General features: G+C 42.1%; 2 protein-coding genes across 2 annotated transcripts in view; one reads left to right on the top strand and one right to left on the bottom strand.

Moving 5' to 3' along the window:
* The window catches only part of LOC118407948, a 55,664-nt gene extending 42,752 nt beyond the window's left edge, over positions 1–12,912 (top strand). The window contains exons 7-11 of the mRNA XM_035808522.1: positions 10,151–10,322; positions 10,676–10,867; positions 11,241–11,330; positions 11,531–11,778; positions 12,031–12,912. Of these exons, the coding sequence (XP_035664415.1) occupies positions 10,151–10,322; positions 10,676–10,867; positions 11,241–11,314 (438 nt within the window). The 3' untranslated portion in view covers positions 11,315–11,330; positions 11,531–11,778; positions 12,031–12,912. The remainder of the gene's footprint in view (positions 1–10,150; positions 10,323–10,675; positions 10,868–11,240; positions 11,331–11,530; positions 11,779–12,030) is intronic.
* Positions 1–18,095, bottom strand: part of LOC118407944 (von Willebrand factor D and EGF domain-containing protein-like) — a 129,403-nt gene extending 111,308 nt beyond the window's left edge. The window contains exon 1 of the mRNA XM_035808517.1: positions 17,896–18,095. Coding sequence (XP_035664410.1) covers positions 17,896–17,986 — 91 coding nt within the window. The 5' untranslated portion in view covers positions 17,987–18,095. The remainder of the gene's footprint in view (positions 1–17,895) is intronic.
* Between the last annotated feature and the right edge of the window lie 3,298 nt (positions 18,096–21,393).

Raw genomic sequence — 21,393 nt, forward strand, 5'->3', positions numbered from 1 at the left:
GAATTTTCTGAAATTCGCAGGAATAGCCGTAAGTCATAGTGGCCTGGGATGATGTGTAACTGAGCGTGCCTAGCCTTCGTGAATTTAACGTAAAGCGTAGTCAGCCATCTCGATTGAGCCTAAGTGGTTGTGAGGACCCCAAGCAGACCCATGCAGAGAGTATTGTACAGGTATACTAGTAGTTGTTGACGTGATATGAACTTGACTGACGATCTGTCCTTGTGTTTACTTCTTTAAATACATCCGAGATGCGTGGAAATCACCCACCTTCTTTGGTGGGAGATTCTGGTTCTCAGAGGGGTCCGACGTCGTCAGGCGGGTAGTCAGCATTCACAGGATGTTTCAACCTTGTCCCGCTACATCCTCGTGCTGGCCGGTCAGCAGTGGTGGCCACTCAGTGCTCGCCTCGCCCCTCTGGTCTCCAATTCTGCTCGTCTCTCTTGAGCCACAGCCAACAGGAGGCCTTCTCTGCTGCTTCCCCCAACCGTCTTGTTGCTTCCTTCCTTCCTTTCTCTACCTGTTAGGCCCAGGTCTTTAAGTAATTTCCATGATGATGCTGCCGGGAATCCTCTGCATCCAATTTCCACAGGGAACAGCCATGTGTTGCACCCTTTTCCCCTGCATTCTAGCAGTAGCTCTTGATATTTGCTTCTTTTCCTTTCATGCGCCAGGTCACATCCCTCTTCCCATGGCACTGTCAGTTCTATCATCACTATGTTACCATCTGCGAACAGGACAATATCGGGTCTTAAGGTCGTGTGGACCACCGATGGAAACTGTAGCTTCTTTCCTAGGTCAACCCTCATCTCCCAAGCTTTGGCTTTCTGCAAGAGGTTGCTGGATGGACGTGAGGTTGCTGGTCTTTTTTCCCCCTCCCTCACAAAAGTGATTGATGCTGCTGTTTTCCTGTGGGGCTGTTGGTTCTTCTTTCTTTCCTTCTACAATATGCTGGCCAGAACTGCAAGGACTTTGTCATGTCGCCATCTGTATCTTCCTTGTGTGAGGGCCACCTTACAGCCTGAGAGGATGTGTGCCATGGTGACTCTACCCCCGCAGAGTTTACATGCTGGGTCCTCGATCAATCCCCACCTGTGCAGATTTGCCGGAGATTGGAGTGTGTCATAAACTGATCGCAGTAAGAAGGAAATCAGTATGGTTCTAATTTCCACAGTTCGGACCACGTTACTTTCCTCTGTGGGAGCTCCCATTTACACCAGGCTCCCTGTACTCCTAGCCCTACGGCCTTTGCTAGCCGTTTCTCATCTTCTTCACGTCTAACCTCACTCTGGATCAGGGCCCTTCTTTCTCTAGGGTTGGCTTTCTCCCACAGCTGGTACCTAGATGCTCCAAGACCTTGTCTCCCTACACATGGGATCCCAATGATGTCGCGTAGCTTTAACATGCTTTCTGCTCGCTCTACATGTGTGTCTGCTGACCACTTCCGGCCTGAACGGGTCATTACTCCGGCTTCTCTTACTTTTTGGTCTCTTGAGTCTTTATATGTCATCACTAGCCTGCATTTGGCGACTTTAAACTCTTCCACAACTGATGAGATTGGTAGCTGTAGTTGGCCTGACCTGATGTAGAGACCAATCGACGTGAAGCTCGGGGGTATTCCTAACCACTTCCGTATGTATTTGTTTACTTTCCTCTCTATGCCCTCAACATGCGTCATTGGAATCTCATACACTGTTAACAACCAACCGAGCCTTGGTAGTAACCCATGCTGGTATATCCACAGCTTAAACTTTCCTGGTAGGTCTGATCTCTCAGTTCTTTTCAGCCATTCCTCTACTTGTGAGCTTGTGCTTGTAGCATTGCTTCTGTCTGATTGAGTAGCATCAAACCATTTCCCTAGGCACTTAATTGGGTTGCCGTCTATTTGTGGAATGGTTTCTCCCTGGACTTGGAGGTGCAAGTAATTCCAAAGATATTGGAAAGTACAAAGCGGTTGCTGAAATGCCTCGTAACTGTACATGTAACCCTCTGTTTCCTACCAGTAACGTTAAGTACAGTATATGTTATTCTAGTGGCTGACAACAGACAACATTAAGGTCAGTGCCATTGATGTTGAGGATCCAGAGGTTAGCATTGTCAGTTTTTTCCCCTCACCTGGATGACAAGGTGTTCTCTCACTATATTGACATTTTTAAAAGTAAAAGTTGAAAGATTGAACATACCTGTATGCTGGAAACATTCCTTGAAGGATAATATTTTATGTTTCACCGTCGTCATGGCAATGTATCATTTTTAATTGCCAATCTTGTTTGAATAGTGAATTTTGTGCACTGCTGTTTAATTTGTGGAAGACAAGGCGGCATTTTCCTACATTGTGGAACATATTTGAACATAATATCGTACAAGTAGGTTATAGACAGGTTTAACCTTTTTGATTTGTAATATGCTGAGGTAAGTTTCCATCTGGCAACCACAGTCTGATGTGGAAAATAATCAACACTTTTACGGGGAAAACTAAAAGCAAATGTCAAGTCCAGAAGGTACAACGACCTGACGATAGCTGTACATCAGAACCTACGGAAATGGCTGAGGAGTTCAACAAGTACTTCTCGTCCTGTGCATCAAACCTTGCAAGTGACATCCCAGTGTCCAGTGACGACCCCGTTCGTCACGTACCTGAGTCAACATCAACGTTTTGCTTACAGCCAGTTGAAGAAACGACGGTGCTGAACGAGCTTCTTAAGCTCAAGACTAAAAAGGCTACAGGACTTGACAAGATCCCATCTAAACTCCTGAAAGATTCTGCTCCAGTCATCGTCAAGCCGTTGACACACATCTTCAACCTGTCAATGTCAACGGGACCGGGGCAAGTTCCAAATGACTGGAAATTGGCTAGAGTCTCCCCAATATACAAAGCAGGGAACAGGGACAACGTTTCCAACTACCGTCCAGTGTCCGTGCTTAACGTGTCTTCCAAAGTCATGGAGAGAATCGTGCATAACCAGGTCGCGCACTTCATGGACAGAAATGGCCTACTTACGGCCCACCAGAGTGGATTCAGGAAACACCACAGTACAGGTACTGCTGTCCAGAAGGTCGTAGAAGACATTAAATCTGCATTTAACGCCCATGAGGTCACGGTTGCGCTTTTCCTCGACCTGAGAAAAGCGTTTGACACTGTCAATCACGAAATCCTACTACGAAAACTGCAGAAGATGGGCTTTGACATCGGAACAGTAAACTGGTTTCGATCTTACCTCACGGATCGCCTTCAGTGTGTAGATGTACAAAACAAACAGTCCACGCTAACTCAAGTCACATGTGGAGTACCACAGGGGAGCGTCTTGGGACCTTTGTTGTTCTGTTTGTATGTGAATGACCTACCTCAAGTTGTGGAGAAGTGCAACATCCATATGTACGCCGACGACACTATTCTGTACTATTCGGCAAGCCTGCTGAGCGAGTGTGAAGAAGCTGTATCCGCAGACATGGAAAGAGCTGCTAACTGGTTTAAAGAAAACAGGCTATCACTTCATCCCGACAAAACTAAATCTATGGTATTTGGTTTGTCTCAAAAACTACGTCACACGGGGAAGACTGTTTCTGTAACAGATGGAGTTAACACATTCGAGCAGGTGAACACATTCACGTACCTTGGAGTTACTATGGACTCAACTCTACAATGGTCAGATCACATTGAGAAAACTACCAAGAAGCTTCTGTCGGGTCTCGGTGCCTTATGTCGTGCCAAACCCTTTGTGACTAAGGAGATACTGCAGGTCATGTGCAGAACGCTGCTATACTCACATGTGGACTACTGTTCGACGGCATGGATGCCATCACTTTTAAATTCCAACAAGTCAAAAATGATGCAGTTGAGCAGGTTGTTAAACCGGGCTGCCAGAATCATTACAGGCAGTAGACGCAAGGACTGTATACCCACCGAAACCCTGTTGGCAGAGGCTGGGATGGAGTCACTTTCCGAACGAGCGAAAGGAAACATACTGGTTAACGTGTACAAGGCAGTTCACAACAAGGCGCCGTCCTACTTACAGAACATGTTTAAATGGATGTCTCCACCTGTGCTACACAGACGAACACGGTATGCTACAAAGCAGCTGTCGGAATGGGACCCCCACATGTTGAACGTACCAAAGGCTCACGTCCAGTCCTTCAGAGGTTGTCTGCAGTTCCAGGGCCCTACGTTGTGGAACGAACTTTCTGCCGTTCAGAGATAACAGACAACGCAAGCAACTTTTAAAAACGGACTGATGCAGTAATACTGTTGGCAGAACTTTCACCGTTATCGTATTCCTATAGTTAAGTTATATGACTGTGTAGTTATAAGTCGTGTATGGTGTCTGTTTTTATATGTGTCCAGAGAGTCCTGAAAAACAGGCTGAAGCCTGAGCGATGTACTCTGGTAAAACAAATAAAAATGAAATGAAATGAAATCTTCTAAAATAGTACATGAAAACACCTGTAAACATTTTAGTTCCCTTTGTTGTTAACTTCGTTTTTAAAGCTAACATGGTTCTAGATAGTTTTCTCATTTTCTGGTCTCAAGTAATTATTCCAAAGTGCTTTATTTTGGTTGTACAAAGGAATTGCGACCAGACATTTCTGGCCATGAGTCATAAACTGACCAATTAACGTGTCCCTGACTGCATTCTATGCATAATATAAGATGAAGACAGGTAATTACTTTGGACCGAGGTGCTAAAAACAATTAGTCTATTGATATTGATGCTCCTGTCAACATGATGGATTGGGTTGTTTAATTGATTGATTAGCTTAACGCAGGAAAACTACAAAATTCAAGCATGTAAACTTTAAAGGCAAAGACCAGATTGTTTATAAAAAGCTATCAAGTCAAAATGGCATGGAAAGAATGCAGAACAAGTGTGTTTGCATGAATAGCTTTCTGGAAAATCAATTTTTAATTACTACCAGAAAGTTAGATATTGACAGTTGAATCAAGGAGGCTATATCACATTATATCACGAATTCACAGGTACCCCCCAAAATTTATCAAAATTGACAAACTTTTATTAGTTTCAAGTAATCTAAAGTTATTTTTATACTCAGTAATAAAAGCTACTCCAAAAGTATGTAGTCGTCTCTACATCCTGTAAAAAGTTGTTACTTTTGGCCATCTGCAACAAGCTGGTCTCGGGCAATATTTGTCAAATCAGCAGACTAAATGTATTCATATATTGTAGAAATATTATGGTAATTATCGTTTAGTCTGATACATAATTAGAATGAGCAGTATCTCTTTTCCACTTCTGCCAAATTATAATCCATTTGACCTCATAAAACTTGAGATATTAACATTTTTCTACAAAACCCACAATACCCTCTTTTATGGTCTTAGTCACACCTTAGCAAAACAGAGCGTGTCGGCTTTACTGACAGCCGATGCAGACCTGAACGCACGGGACAACAGGGTAAGGAGACGGACTGTTTTTCAGAACCGGTATTATTAGTATTGAACTGTAACATTAAGTCTACTTTCTATCCTGTTACCATAACAAAGTCCATTGATGTATTGTGTGTCTTACAGCAACGGACTCCACTTATCATGGCAGCCTTGAAGGGTCTTCGTGAAACTGTGTCGGCTTTACTGACAGCTGGTGCAGATGTGAACGCAGGGGAAGAATCGGTAGGTAAATGATCATTATGGTGCATAGATTGGTCATGAAAGATCTTACATTTATCTTCCAGTGGTAGACCTTACAGCTTCTTTAGTCCATGTTTTGAGAATGAGTGAATGTACTCAGGTTCGTCTTCTTGTCATATCCATCTGATATATCTTACAGCAATGTACTCCCCTACACATGGCAGCCCTGAATGGCCACCATGAAACTGTGTCAGCTTTACTGACAGCTGGTGCAGATGTGAACGCACGGAACAAGGAGGTAAGGAGACGGGCTGTTGTTGTTCAGCACCTGTTTTTGTTATATTATGAAATGTCTAACATATATCTTCCACTGGTATAACTCATAGCGTCTTTAAATGAATTAATTAGTATGGGTGTATATCCTCACGTTCGCCTTGTCACCATACTAAAAACTATCTTATGTGTTTTACAGGATATGACTCCCCTGCACCTGGCAGCCTATAGTGGCCACCGTGAAACTGTGACAGTTTTACTGAAAGGTGGTGCAGATGTGAACGCACCGGACAATAAGGTAGCGAGATGGACTACTGTTGTTCAGCTCACTATTTTATATATATCATCATAGAAGACTTCATTATTACTTCGTGGCGCAAATATACAAAAGTAACGGTCTCCTCTGTCAGCACTGGAACACCAGTGCTGAAGTGGTCGTCAGCACTGGAAGTCCAGTGCTGAGCACTGGAAGTCCAGTGCTGAGCCGACGTCAGCACTGGAAATCCAGTGCTGAGGCAGCTTCAGCACTCGAAGCCCTCCTGTCAGCACCGTGGAAACCGAGTGTTGAAACTACAATCAGCACTGGATTTCCAGTGCTGAGGACATTTCAGCTCTGGAAATCCAGTGCTGACAAATATTCTGCACTGGAAACCGAGTATAAAATGTATAAAGTTGGTGAATGGACAACTGTATTATATAATGTTTTTTAAATGATGCTTCTTTGCCGCACAAGCAGAATGTGTCGTCCACCTGTAACTACCTATTCTTTGTAAAAAAAACAACAAGCGATCTCTTTACCACACAGATAGACCAATTGTATACTTGCGTTCGTGGCGGCACACTCGGTAGTTGCTATTAACAGTGTCGCCTGATGGGATACTGCAGACTTCTGATATGTTTATAGCAAAGGACTCCCCTGCACGAGGCAGCCCAGAATGGCCACGGTGAAACTGTGTCAGCTTTACTGACAGCTGGTGCAGATGTGAACGCACTGGACACGGAGGTATGGAGACGGCCTGTTTTTGTTTTTCAGCATATGTTTTTGTAATATCGTATTTCATACTTATCATATTGTAGTGGTGTACTTGCTTGTTGCCATTGCACCAGCATAAAGATTCTTTCTGTTTTACAGCAAAACACTCCCCTGGACCTGGCAGCCGGATGTGGCCACCAGGAAACTGTGTCAGTTTTACTGACAGCTAGTGCGGATGTGAACGCACGGGACAGGCAGGTAAAGAGACCGAGACGGAATGTTGTTCAGCACCTGTATCATTAGTTAAAACTGTATTTGCAACATTAAGTATACTTTTAATCCTGTTACCATAATGAAGACCATTGATGTGTGCTTTACAGCAACGGACTCCCGTTTTCGTGGCAGGATCGGAAGGCCACCATGAAACTGTGTCAGCTTTACTGACAGCTGGTGCAGATGTGAACGTACGGACAGAACTGGTAGGTAAATGAGTGCTCTGGTGCATTGATTGGTTAAAACCATAATTGAACTTCGGACATTTATATGCTACCGATGAACAACGATAGCTTCTTTAGACTAACATTACTTTTTATACAGAATGATATTTAATATGTTTGAAGCAAAATACTCACCTGAACCTTGGAGCCCAGAATGACCACCAGAAAATCGTCAGCTTTTTTGTCGGTACACTTTGAAGCTGCCATTAAAATATCATCAATAACATCTGTCTTGTTTCCATATTGAAGACCATCTAATGTAACTTCCATGTGCATGGCATCCCTGAAAGGACGTCATTAAACTATATCAGCTTTATGTGCAGACCCTTTGTTGTAATAATTCAGTTTCAATAATGATGTATGAAAATCTAGCGCATGGTGTGGAAATGACTGTAGCATAGCTCACATTGAAAAGAGACTAAATACTAGTACTACTTGCTTTCTCCTTAACAGGAAAACACCTCCAACAACAAAACATCTCAAAACGGCCAGCTTGAGCTGCAGGGAAGGACAAATACTAGCGTTAGGAATGAGGTAAGATTCTCCATTCAAATAAACGATAATTTACATGGCCTAATTATATCTGAGTGTATGAAGAAAAGCCCATATGATAAAAATCTAATCTTGGATTAAACTTTTACACGCAGTAGGTTAGTGTGTGGCACTTATGGTTAAAATCAAACTGGGCAAATGATTCATGAACTACTTATCTTGTAATTCTTAAGATTTCATGACGTTTCATTGCATTTTTATATGACCAAATCTGATCATCTGTGAAAAAGAGCGATTTACCAACAATGTGATCAAACTATTCACGAGAGCATTATTTCAAGCAGAACAACAATGTTATCAAATTCGGATGGCACAAATGCTGTCACAGCCTTCAGCTATAAATTTAGTTGTTTCTCATAATTGTTATAGGCCCGTGTTGATAGAGTATTCATATGATGAACATACAGAATGGATGATGTGTTTCTTTCGTATAATAGCAAGTGGCGGAGGATATGACTTCACATACAGATGATGAAACCAGTGACGAGGATTCACATAATGGAGATGGGGAAGAAGAAGATACAAATATTGTGAGTTGTGGACCGATTTAGATGTCAGGTTCTTGAAAGTTTCTCCTTTTTTTCGAAAATAGAAGTCTTGAAATGATTGTGTGACTTACTTAGTCAATGAGCTTTCCATAAGTTTGAATTAACGTAGCGGTCCATAAGTTGTAAAAGCCCACTTAACTGTGACTGTGAAGAACTATCAACATTCACATTAACATATTTGTTCACATGCATATATTTGCAGAGAGCGTCCAGACAACAGAAGGAGTACGACCCGGTTCTTGTCCGGTTCTATGAAGAAAGAGGAATGACCGTAGCTAAGAAGAACTGCCCGTTGATACAAGAAGCTGCAAAAGAGAGCCAAAAAACTGTAGCCCAAGTCAAGGTATCAGTTGCGAACATTATATAATCATTCTGTCTGACTGGAGTTGGTGATTCACTACAAATCACCCGGATAGAGGCCTGGCGAACCTCTGTCTCGTATCAGCCATATGGTGAGTGACGTGTTGGAACATTCACCCGGACGGGAGACGTGGCGCACCACCGTCTTGTACTCTGCCAAATAAGGGTAATTCTATCACCTCGTAAAGGGCGATATCACCCTACGCGAGGGGCCAGTCCTGGCCTATGCACATACATACATATTATACATTATACATCTATGTGTGTGTGTGTGTGTGTGTGTGTGTGTGTGTGTGTGTGTGTGTGTGTGTGTGTATGCATGCATGTGTGTATATTCCGGATGCTATTCGATTCCTTTTCTTGATCCAGAGATCTACAGTACAGCAGAATAGTAGTAATTTGGTGTGTAACGTCCTTTCAGAACTTCATCGGGAACTACCGTAAGAGTAAAGGCGGCAGTAAGCGGAGACCACCGGCAGACGAGATGGTGGTGAAGAAGAGGAGGATCACGGGATATCATGAGTACTACAGGCAACAGCTACCAAGGAAAAGAGGTGAGATGAAACAGTACTGTATGGTTTGAAACCTCAATCTCATATGATGTGAATTCCGTTGCTAACTTACCTTCACGTACCTTTCGTCCCTAGCGTACCATGTGACAAATGAGCTATGTAGAAGTCAACATATCATTATGAATGCTGATTTATCGTAGGCTGTAAATTTCTATTACATTGCTCTATCCTTCTTTCCCAGCCTAACATGAGCCAGCTACAGTATTCAACATTTTCTAAATTATGATAGACTGTAAATTGTTTCGTTCATCATAACATTCCATAGGGCACCATTGCATAACCTAGAGTATTTCTAAACCACCTTGTCCCTTTTTGCAGACATCCAAGGATTTTCCCTTGCCGGTGCCAATAAAGAAATTGGTGAAAGCTGGAAGAACCTGACTGAAGAGGAAAAGGACCCCTACAATAAAGCAGCGGAGGAGAGAAGGGGAATGGAGACGAAAGTACAAACCTGGACAGAGGTGTCCAAAAAGCTGAAACAGCTCCAAAAACTGGTTTGTATTCTTTTTCCTATTAATTGAAAGAGGATATTTTTGTTTGGGTCTATATCCATTTCAAAAGAAAGTCAAACCAGTCTGCATGCCGCATTGCATTGTGGTCATAAGGAAGACAGGAAGGGTCAGACAAAGTATATAAAATATTTTGTTTCTTTATTATTTCTACGACTTACTACACAGATAGTAGAAAACATATTGAATTCTAGGTATAAGATCTGAATAAGTGAATGATATTGAACATGCTGATTTCAGTGCCTTGTTGTGTCACTAACTTATGTATACTTTTCATAACCCCAGTCCGATGAGCTCGAAGATCTTGGCGTGGAGACTTTGGGTGTTTCTCTCTACAAGGGAGAGATCCGCACCTTCGGTTCCCAGATGGGCAAGGACCTGGCCACGGACGAGGAAGTCGGGGGCTTCATTGAAAATCAGCTGAAAGCAGCAGAACTTAAGCGGAAAGCAGCACAATGTAAGGAGAGAACTTTATACACCTGTAAATGTGGGGAAAACACAAGATACAGTTGAAGGGAACTACCGACCCCAGGGTCAACACTTTGAAATGGCCATTTGTTATTTGAAACATCGATGTATGTCTCCCACATTCGAATCGGTAATTTACATATGAATAAAGAAATAAGAACACTAGGATACAAATTTATCTACGAATGATTGTCTTTGTTGCTAAATCATTTGTCAGGACTTTTTTGCACACTTTTTCGTCGTTATCGGTACACATTTTCATCATCGGATGATCACAACCATGCCATTTGATATTAGGTATTAGCAAAGGTTGTCTAATGTCCCGAGTTGATGATTTTACAGGCTTGAACGGAAATAAACGTCGGAAGAACACTGATAGAGGGACAACAACCAGTAGCCAATCTGTGGCCGGGACATCCAGGATCAACACCAATTCAACCAAACAGAAGATAAAAAGGGTCAAAAGAGCACGGGCTAATCAACGACAACGTTCCGGACCTACTGTCACCTCAATATCAACGTCTGCTACTAATGGTTAGTACTTCGTTTTGTCAGTACCCATAAGCGCACAGCTCAGACTGAGGCAGGGTTTACAGTCACTTGAATTGTGAGTCCAAATATCTACTAGTCATTAGGTGAAAAAACCCTAACTACAATTCCTACCTACAATTCAATAGCTGTGAATTGTTGAAGTCATTAGCTGATATTTTCCCATGATTTAATAGTGAATAATTAGTAATTAAGAAGTAATAAGATTCCCGGCTGACGGTTTTACATAGGAATGAGTTAACACCATATTGGCTTGCAATTACACAAAGTCAGCCAAATACAGTAACTGTTATATTTTGGTACCCGGCACAGACAGAGTTACGGATTCTTAATGCCAATGAACATTAATTTATTTCAGTAGAAACAACAGCCACAGGGCCACACAGAACTACGCATAATTCTGCACAAGGAAACCCCAGCACTTCCGTTTAAACACCAATAGCTCAAGGTTTGTACTTCATTTACAAATCTGCTAGGTTTTTGTGGCTCCGAAGTCAGTGTTTTAGCACGGAGTTAATTTGTCTCAGACAATGTTGTGAAGAACTAAAATCACAGCTGAGTGAAATGACCATTCCATGGCAAGGTTGCCCCACTGCATACAGCATTACATTGCGATGTTCAGCTTGTAAAATATGTTTGTTTCAACAGAAGGCCTTCTACTCAGAACAACGTCTACCCCAGGCCCTATGCCACACAACACAGAGTCTCCCAGTCATCAGCTTTTGCCTCCAGTTCTTGGCAACCTAAACGGAGTTCCAAACAGGACAGCATCCACTCCTGCCCAACCAAACACAGGGAACCTTGAACTTTTGGCACAGTTAGCCCCTCCAACACCACCTGGCTGGACATCAGATTCACTACCCTCCCTTCAGCCCTACCCCCATCTTTAACGCAAGGTTGGTACATGTAGTTGGTTTAGCAAGCACATCAGTAGCTCTATGCCTCTTTGATTGTCACCCTGTCTTTGCTCCAGCAAAGATAAAACTAGATCAAAGTACACATCATACTTTACAGTGAGTAAAATTGGAAAATTGTTAACAGTCTTTTTTCAATGCCAGGGTGAACCAGCGTCCGTTGATTCTGACCTTTAAGTCAGTTCTTGTTAAATCAACATACCAACGAAAACTACCCCCTTCTTGATTTGACAGGAACGACAACTCTTACATCAGGAGGACTTCCACATACAACACCACAGATCCCTACAGCACCGAGGTTAGGGACTCCTGTACCACGGCAAGGGACTCCGACGGATCGTCAGGCACCTACTAACGAACGGTTTCCTTACAGTCCGTTAGTATTTTCAATGCCTTATCATCGCTAGATACAGGCAGATAGCTAAGTAAAGGGCAGGGCAGCATGGAAGTAGTTGAATGTTTTGAAGTACACTCCTTATGTCAAATATTTAAACAGTCCCAAAATACATGTACATAAAGGCACCAAAAACATACATCAAAGTTATCGCTATTAAAAATCGGGAAATGATGTATCTAGATAGAGCAATAAACCTTCCATTGTAAACATATCTGTTCCTTTATCCCTACTATAACTGAAAACGAGAGGTTGAATTTATCGAATAATTTTGCTATTTTGTACCTGTTGAGTGTATATGTTCAACATGTTTGTTGTGACCTGTACTTAGCCCAGTGTGGCAAAAATGTGCAATGGATGCTTTCATCCATTCATTCATTATGGTATTCATGTAAATTGCACTTTTCTGTTAGAAATCAGAGCATTCACGTGTAGCGCGCCGACAAATGACCTTTTTGTTTACTACCTGTGTGACCTCAGGCACCTGCCTCTGACGTCACAGGTCGCTAGGATACCATGTCAAGGTGAGGGCACCATGTACGTGTCAGTAGAAAGTGAAAGAGCTTCTGTCGAGTTTTGGGAATTTCTTACGCAAAATTGGGCTTTTTATACGCGCTAACTATAGTGACTCGGTAGCAGAAATGCTGATCGACCTTACCGTTGGAACAAGGTACATTGAAGAGTGTTTGATTTCTCATGATGGACCACCTGTGTTGAAGACTCGGTCCGTGAGAGAGAACTAGTCCAACGAGCCGCCATGTTGGACAACTTTGCAATGGATTTGTGATTACGAATGACATTACTGTGGTTAAGAGAAGACCATTGAAGGCTGGAAGCTTAGTCAGGGAATACTAGGAAGGCTTGGGTTTCTTGATTTGCAGATTCCAGCGTAGAAAATTAGGTGAGTAACATTAGGCAGTGTTACATGTATGTGTGCAATGTAGAGTATTCATGTAAAGTAAACTTTAACTTAGAGGCTTCTAGCAAAGGCAATGTAGATATAGAGTGACTCCCATGGTCTTTAATGTTCCAATTTGTAACTAGAGTAATCGATATTGATACTTTGAAGATACCGTTATCAAAACTTACGGTAGCTTATGTAATATTTTGCTATGCGTGCATGAAATGTACTTTGATGTACAATAAACTAGACGGCGAAACACTGCCCTTTGTATGCTCCCGGTAATCTTCATTTCATGAAATATTTAGTTAAGATAATTACAATTTTGCCTCCATACCCTTTAACAAAGTTCATGAGCTTTTTACTTCTTTACAAAATTCAATCTACAGATGGTCATTACAAAGCAGAACAGAGAGTGCACATGTCCAAATTGTGTACACACGTCAGCATTTCATTATCATATGGCACTCTCCTCTTCAACTAATGGCACATTTCTGTGCATTTAAACCATAAACGTCCACATCCCATTTGTCCCATTTCCTATTAAATCAGAAAATCTGGAATGCTGTAAGCCAACATGGATAATACAGCAACTATGCTATGTAATGATACCTATGTACATACATGTTCAATGTCATGTAAGAAAGCTATGATCACATTATTCAATTTAAGAAAGCCAGATAGACGCAATAGCGTCGTACATATTGCATTTTTTTCGGGTAATTGAACATACAATCCAGTTTCACATAGCAGCAACATTCGTTCTTGATCGTTGTCGTTTTCTCCTCCCTCTCGCCCTGTCGTGTGCCTAAGTTGTCCGGTCTGTAGTGACGTGATAGTTCTCTATGACGCAGCCCACGTAGATCTTCAGACCTGTGTTACTGGCACCAGACTGGTCACCACGTCCACTTTCTGGTACAGACTCTGGAGGGGTTAAGAAAAGAGACCACAAATCAGTGGCAGTGGTACCCAGTACAGTTAAAAGTATATCTCAGGAGTACTGGGCCTTTAAACTTGCCTTACACTTCATGAACTTGCATCGAATCATCCTGTTGTGCTATCAAAATTCAACTGATGAAATCTAACAGTTTTACATATATGTTGATGAAGGTTAGAAATCCAGGTAATAATATACCTGTTGCTCAAGCGACTGCATATGGTTTTGGAAACGGTCAGACGTTTCAGTCAGTGACACTGGACAAAGTGTTACATATATCTTCTGATAGTGTAACAGCAAATGCCTAATTTCCAAGCAGATGGTACTAAATAGTAATAAACTGGCCAAGGAGCGTAGTCAGTCAGGAGGTGTCCATGTAACAGCAAAATGTCTACCTCTGTCTCCTGTAATATGGCAGGTCCTGTTGACACAACCCCAATAGACTGTACGTCCATCATCACTAGGCTTGGCTTCGTCTACTTCTGTGGGCGGAGGTGGCGACTCGTCCTCTAAAATAGAATTATGTGGCATGTAATTGTTGGCTAAAAGTTCGACAGTAATGTAGGGAAACAAAGAAAGACGGCATAGTTCATGTTTCACACCCAAACCTCCATAGAATGAAATAAATCTTACGTTACAATTGACTCGGCTTAGTGGTAACCCTATCCCTGTATTACCTGTACTGGCGGCACAAAGGTCTTTATTTACACACGGAGCGTTTCATGAGAGTCAATAGCCTACAAACGTGGTACAACTCGTACAACAGTCAGCCATGGAGGCTATGGTTTGTACAGAGCTTGTACCTTAGGTTTTCTGTCTCTCCACATATTATTCGTCGTTGGTCATGTTCATATCTGAGTTAGACACACACAGTAGTTTTATGAGTTGTGTTAAGTTAAATGCCGTGGCTATTTCTTATTTTTACCACGAAAATACAATCAACACGTACATGGATTAATATGAAAGTTGTCAACAGCACTAGCTGACGGTCACCTAATAAACTGTAAAGTCGACGGATTCGCTATAAAACTCAAGAAGTTTGAGCAATGTCTATACTAGACATAGAATATGTATGTCTATACTACACATATACATAAGCATAGAACGTTTACTTAACTTGCTCTATTTAAAAAGCAACATTTATATGCTACACTATATAACACACATTGATATTATCAAGCAAGCTCTGAGAAATGAGCCATGTGACATATACATTTTAGTCAGCGACATTCAAGTGAATGACTTTGTCACAAAGAAACCGGTACGGGTTTGAGACAATGTCAAGTAGACAAAATCTTTATTATTAATAACTACTTCTTCCACTAATAGTACATTTTCATAGCATTAATCTGTTATAACTCCAATCTAAAGAGGTAGTGTACATTAAAAAAAACTTACCTGTCTTGGTTTTGGTGTTTAGCCTTTTGTAATGTCTATACATGTCCACGACTTGTGCCCCCAGCCGAGTGATCCTCAAAAAGCTCATGTTGTCTCCAGTCTTTGCGATTTACCGAATACTAGGTGAGGTACGGCAAGGTGAATACCTAGTTCCCGCGTAGTTATATTTGTACTTCTGTGCCAAACATGAGTCAGGTGGGCTCTGGAGGCCAGGTCCACCACGTAGGGGTATGTGGAATCACTGCGTGGTTGTTGCAGCCATTTGCAAGCAGTTTTCCAATACATCGGTCATTGAATATTATAAGGAGTCTTAAACTTATCCTCGATTAACACATCGAAATGTTCCTCGCAGAACAGAGCTATCTTATGTTTAAGAAAGAAAGCTTCAGTCCCCATCTTTGTGGAAAATGGTACGATCTGACGCGTCACCAGAAGAGGAAGTCCCTGTCAGTAAAAACCTCCTTGTGTGTACAAATTCAGTCCTCCCAGCATGGCTGTTGTACATTATTCGGAGCCTCAAAGGGAAGCTATTGTACACAACTCGACAGGTTCCAAAGGTAGGCGCACGGCAAGTTACCAAGCAAGGAATGTGACTACTGGAAAAGGGGAATAAACAAATCAGTTTGAACGTTACATGACTAAGCCATCTTATACATTTATATTTACATGTATCCAATATAACTTTGGTCACCATTCCCAAGGAAACTGGTAAGATCCATAAGTCACTAGAAATCCGGAGAATTCCAAATATTCCTTTTTATCATCGATTTTTTGTACATTAGTACAAACCTAGTCCTCCCAGTATGGCTGTTGTACATTATTCCGAGCCTCTTAGCGAAGCTCTCGTACACAACTCAGCACGCGCGAAAGTAGGCGTGGTGGCTTTAGAGGCTGGTGAAAAGATTTGATGTTTACACTCTTGACAAGGAAGGTTTCACCGTTTTGCCGGGCAGTTCAAAAACATGATGTCATCACATACTTTTGTACAATGTCAGATAAGAAAAATTTTGCGCAGCACGTGGGGTTTGTGGCCTCTGGTGGCAAATTAACCTCTTGGTGAATAAAAGCATAATAATATACTTAAAACTATCAATAGCTTGTTATATGTATGGCTGGATACTTAAATGCATAGGCTTAGGCTTGGTGCAATTATCCAGCTGGTGCAATAATACGAAGTTACCTAGCTGTACCGCACCGGTTTGGGATTCTGGGATTCCGTGCATTTAACAGTTTCCTACTGAGCATGGAAGCATAATGCGGGGATTAAGAATGCAAATACATGTCGCAACTAGGGTGCCCAAACATACACCACTTACTCTCTGACCCAAGAGCTATCTACCTCTCAAAAATCACGACCACAGCATGTCCAGAACTCAAGATATCACACTCAGAAGTCCCGCTGCAGTACCTTGGCAAGCCGCCAGCAAGCCCCAAATCTAATCGTTCCAAGGTCTCATCAAGACCTACCCACAAATATCAAGATAATCCATCTAGGCCCTCTGGAGTTATGATGGTCTACTACACATACATACACACACAGACACACACATACACACACACACACATACAGACACACACACACACACACATGCACACACACACACACATACACACACACACACACACACACACAAACACAAACACAAAGGCTACGGAAAACATAACCTTCTAGCGAAGAATAGAAATGTTACATTAGCATAGACAATATATGGTGTAGATGGTGTTCTTCAACTTGTTTTACCCTAAGTATCGCTGTCGGATTGTCTCGCTTTACACCAGGGGAAAGGAGAGAGGAAGAGGGGACCGGAGTTACCGGCTCCTTCAAGGCCAACTCCAGACGGGAACGGAAAACAAACTCGAGCGGAGACGTGTGAACTGGTGTTTACATGCAGGGTACACTACAGTGTTGGGTATCGTACGGGCTGTACGCCGTGTTTATAACCTGTTTGGTTAGAAAAACATCTCCATTGATGGCGATATGTTAAAAAAGGAAGGCATCCGCGTTTTAAAACAACTAAGATTGATTACTATACTACCGTGAATGTATTTCATTATGGGGCGTCAAAACAAGAAGCACAAAATGGCACGTTAAGATATAGTAAAAGGGGTAGTAAGAAATGTTAATTTGAAGCTTTTCACCTGAGTTGTCGTTTGTTGTTACCTGAGTGGAACAGGTGCAAATACCACAACTGCATGTGTGAATGTATGGATGGAGCTGTGCTTGGTAAAGACAGAACCTAGTTTCTGGTTCGGCCATACAAGATGGAGGCACATGCATCGTTTGCCTAAATCTAACATGTCAAATCGATAATAATCCCCTCAGAAAATCGCTACTGTAGCGTCAACAGTGTATCAGTAAATACAGCACACACACACAAATCCTTCACCTAAACTATGTTTCAGCATATAAACATTCACTGTCTTGCGAACACCGGTTGTAACACTCTCACACTCACGGCACGGTCTTACCTTCCTGTCCCCGGCAAACCGCCCAAACCGCCGCCAACACGGCCAGCCAGGCCCCGGTACACCCGCACACAGACCCCGTTATCCTCTTCATCCCACCGGGTCCACTCCAGCCGCTCCTTCGGTGTCCAAACGCACCCAGCCCCGCCACCAACACTCACACGTCCCGCCTAACCGGCCGGCTGGATGAATTCCAAACCGCAGATTCCGAGCGGTTCTGGCGCGAATCAAATCTTCACTCCTGAAAAAGGCGCGAGTTTCTCTCAGAGCTCTACAAAAGTGTCGTCTGCAAACAGACACTCCGGTTTTTAACCACCCTGCTGCCCCGCCAAGGTTTCTGGCGGCTCAAGTATTCTGAAGACACCTCCTAAAACCGGAACGCTGACGACTCAATATCCCAGCTCGCGGAGAAGAAAACTCTTCCCTGAGAGGACTCCTGTCCTTCTCCAAAACCGCTGTAGGTAAAACCGAGAGTTCTGTTCACTATAAAACCCTGCTACCAGCTTGGCTTTCCAATCACATGAGGCGGGGAAACTTCTCTTCAAAACAGAGCTGGTCTTTCACTCTCCTTCTCCCTCTCCTTTTAGTTTTGACCCAACTGCGACTTTAAGACAGAGTTTTCCTCTTGCTTGGTTCCAGGCGATAAAAAACGGGAGAAGCAACTTTGACAACACTGTTTCTTATTCGCATATCTACCTTACCCTGTGTCTTTAAGGAACTGGGCTATTAAGACTCCTTATGCCAAAAATAGCCCCTTGCATGACTAGACTGTAGGTAGGAATAGCCGGTCTCAGTACTCGAGTCCTGACGTCATATGGAACAGTCCATTGTTTCACAAGGGGGTATTTGCTAACATATTGGTCATGTATTTCTCATCTCCCTTGTTTTAGCTGGTTAATTGTTTTCTACCCCCCTAATGTCACTTGAAGTGAAAACCTGGAATACTGTGTAGCATAGAAGGCGCATGGAAACGGGAACGTCCGTAAGAATGTTCCGTGAGTGCGTGGTATTACACATTCCCTCCCGTAACTACAGTTTAGCAGTACGTCGCAAGGTGGTACACAACAGCAGTGTCCGGATAACTCAGTGTCTTCAGTGGGAGAAGACGTAGAAAAATTCTAATACTTAAAACAAGATACCTATAGGTCGTTGTACAAAAAAAAAACGGACAGGCATCATAGATTTAAAGCGGAACTGCTTAAACAATGAACACATTAATTTTCGACTGAAGAGAGTCCTTTGACAAATGCCTATACATGAACCCTTTTACAGCTTACACTTACATACTATCATTTGGTGAGAAACTCTCTGTGTCACTGAATAGATATGAATAATGACCCCCAGTCGTCGTCACGGGTCGTTGAATATTAAATCTTGAAGTTTTTAAAACAAAATATCAAGATCGTTTTGAATAATCTCAAGATCCTTTGAACGATCTCAAAGTTATTTGAAGCCATCTCAACACCATTGAAATATTCTTAGGATTTAAATTCTCTAGATGTTAAAAAAAAGTAATCTTGAAAATTATATAAATGTTTGCAACCGGTAGTTGATCATTTAGTTGATAATGGATGAACTGAACGGACTTAATACCACGGAAGTCGTGCGCAAATAAACGTAACATTTGCTTTTAAAGCAAATTTCTGGCTTACATACAAAAAAATATATAGAGATGATTGATATCAAACTTCTAGGAATTATGTTATGTGTATATTGGAAGCCCGTGTATTACATAAGGTTTACAGATAGCGAAGATATAAACAACCGACAGTGGCCAGGCCTGCAACATGAAAGCAAACCGTCATGAGGTCATTCACCCTTTTGCTATGAAGTACGTCATCGCGCACGCTATGAATCATGGGAGCCCTGTCCGAAACTTCCTTCCCTTCTCACCTGCGGACGTAACGGACAGGTGCTGTAATTACGGCGTCGTGAGGCCTCACCTCGGCGTCTTGTGACGTCGGAGCCGATAGGATTGGACTCCTCGTGAGTTTAAGAATCTTACAGAAACCTTAGGCCGGGAAAAGGTCGCCAATCTCTCGTGCAAGACGCTTCTGGATACGTTCAGGTAAACCCGGAAGTAACAGGTGAGTAACGGTACACCTGGCAGGTTTCGTAGCGAATCGCTAATGGCGTGAAAAGACAAGAAATAGCGTATTCCTCTATTCATTAATGCACAGGTTGAATCTTGTTGCTAGTCGTACATAGTATCTAATATTCGCTATATATGTTTCTATGGTTTCCGTAGTGAATGAATGGATGGGAGTTTATTAACGTGTCTTGTTCTTAATGTACCCAGTATGTGCGGGCCTATAAGACACCAAATGATATAATAAGTGATACATACAGCAAGAGGACAGATGTACAGACTAAAAAAAACAGACAAGTACTTTACAGAAGGTTGAATAATGCGTAAATAGATGTGATATGCTACAGAAGAATAGAATAAACAATTGGACGTGATACATGAAATCATATATATTACAAACAGAATCCATAATTCATACTATAGCATTTCATTTGAAGCGATATTTCACTTCTTTGTCAATGCTGTTTGATCTATGTCTAGAAACATTTTAGAGCCCGTGGTTGTTAATCTGTCTTGCCATGGCTACACTTGCACGGCGCGCTGTTAGTGGTAATTAAAGGCAGAACCATTGCTTACAGAAGATGAGATATTCACGTCTGTCTGTGTGTTTATGGTACAGGGAAGGCGACAAAGGAAGATCAAGCCGGCCACAGCAGTTCCGATGAGCCGTGCAGGTAGTAGGGTGAGCTATGGATGACGCCCAACGGAGGCTTAACGTGGTAGGTTAGACTTTTAGATCATCTTTCGACTTTAACATATGAGGAAGACATTAAATTACCAGTAGTTACCAAAGAGCCGTGCAAAAAAGGTCTGCTATGGATGACTCAGAACGGGAGGCGAAAGAGTGGGTAGGTTAGACTTTGATTTATGATGGAAGTTATGAAGTTGGGGTAAGTATATACAGACATATGAAAGTTTGCTTAGTTTGTATGAACATTCAGCTTATTCATTAGGTCAATTTAACGTTTGTATTCAAAACTATTCACTTTTAGCTCCCCTATGACGTTGAAACTTTAACCTTTATCTATATCTATTCACTATGTACACTTCACGAAAAGACTTTGGCAGAATCATCATGCATTCCTTGTGGCCTATTGTAGACATTATGATAGGTTATTTATTTTATTCATATCAAATTGAAATTAATAATCTCCGATGTGCGTGAACCTATCTTCAATTATGCTATCTAATGTTTTATAGAGCAGTTTATGGGTGTATTTGATGTGGGTTCATCAAAAACCTTCCCACATTTTGGCAATTTACTCAGTGGTTTCACTTTCACCTTCTGGTTGAATAGTGTATAGTACGCTTCTAAGATTAAGTGTTGCTAGTTGTTCATCCTGCTCCCCATTTGTTCTCACTACAGGAGCTGTGGAGGGCTGCAGGGAAAGGAGACACGGACAGAGTGAAGC

This window comes from Branchiostoma floridae, unplaced genomic scaffold (assembly GCF_000003815.2).
Source record: "Branchiostoma floridae strain S238N-H82 unplaced genomic scaffold, Bfl_VNyyK Sc7u5tJ_1501, whole genome shotgun sequence".
NCBI classification, from domain to species: Eukaryota; Metazoa; Chordata; class Leptocardii; order Amphioxiformes; family Branchiostomatidae; genus Branchiostoma; species Branchiostoma floridae.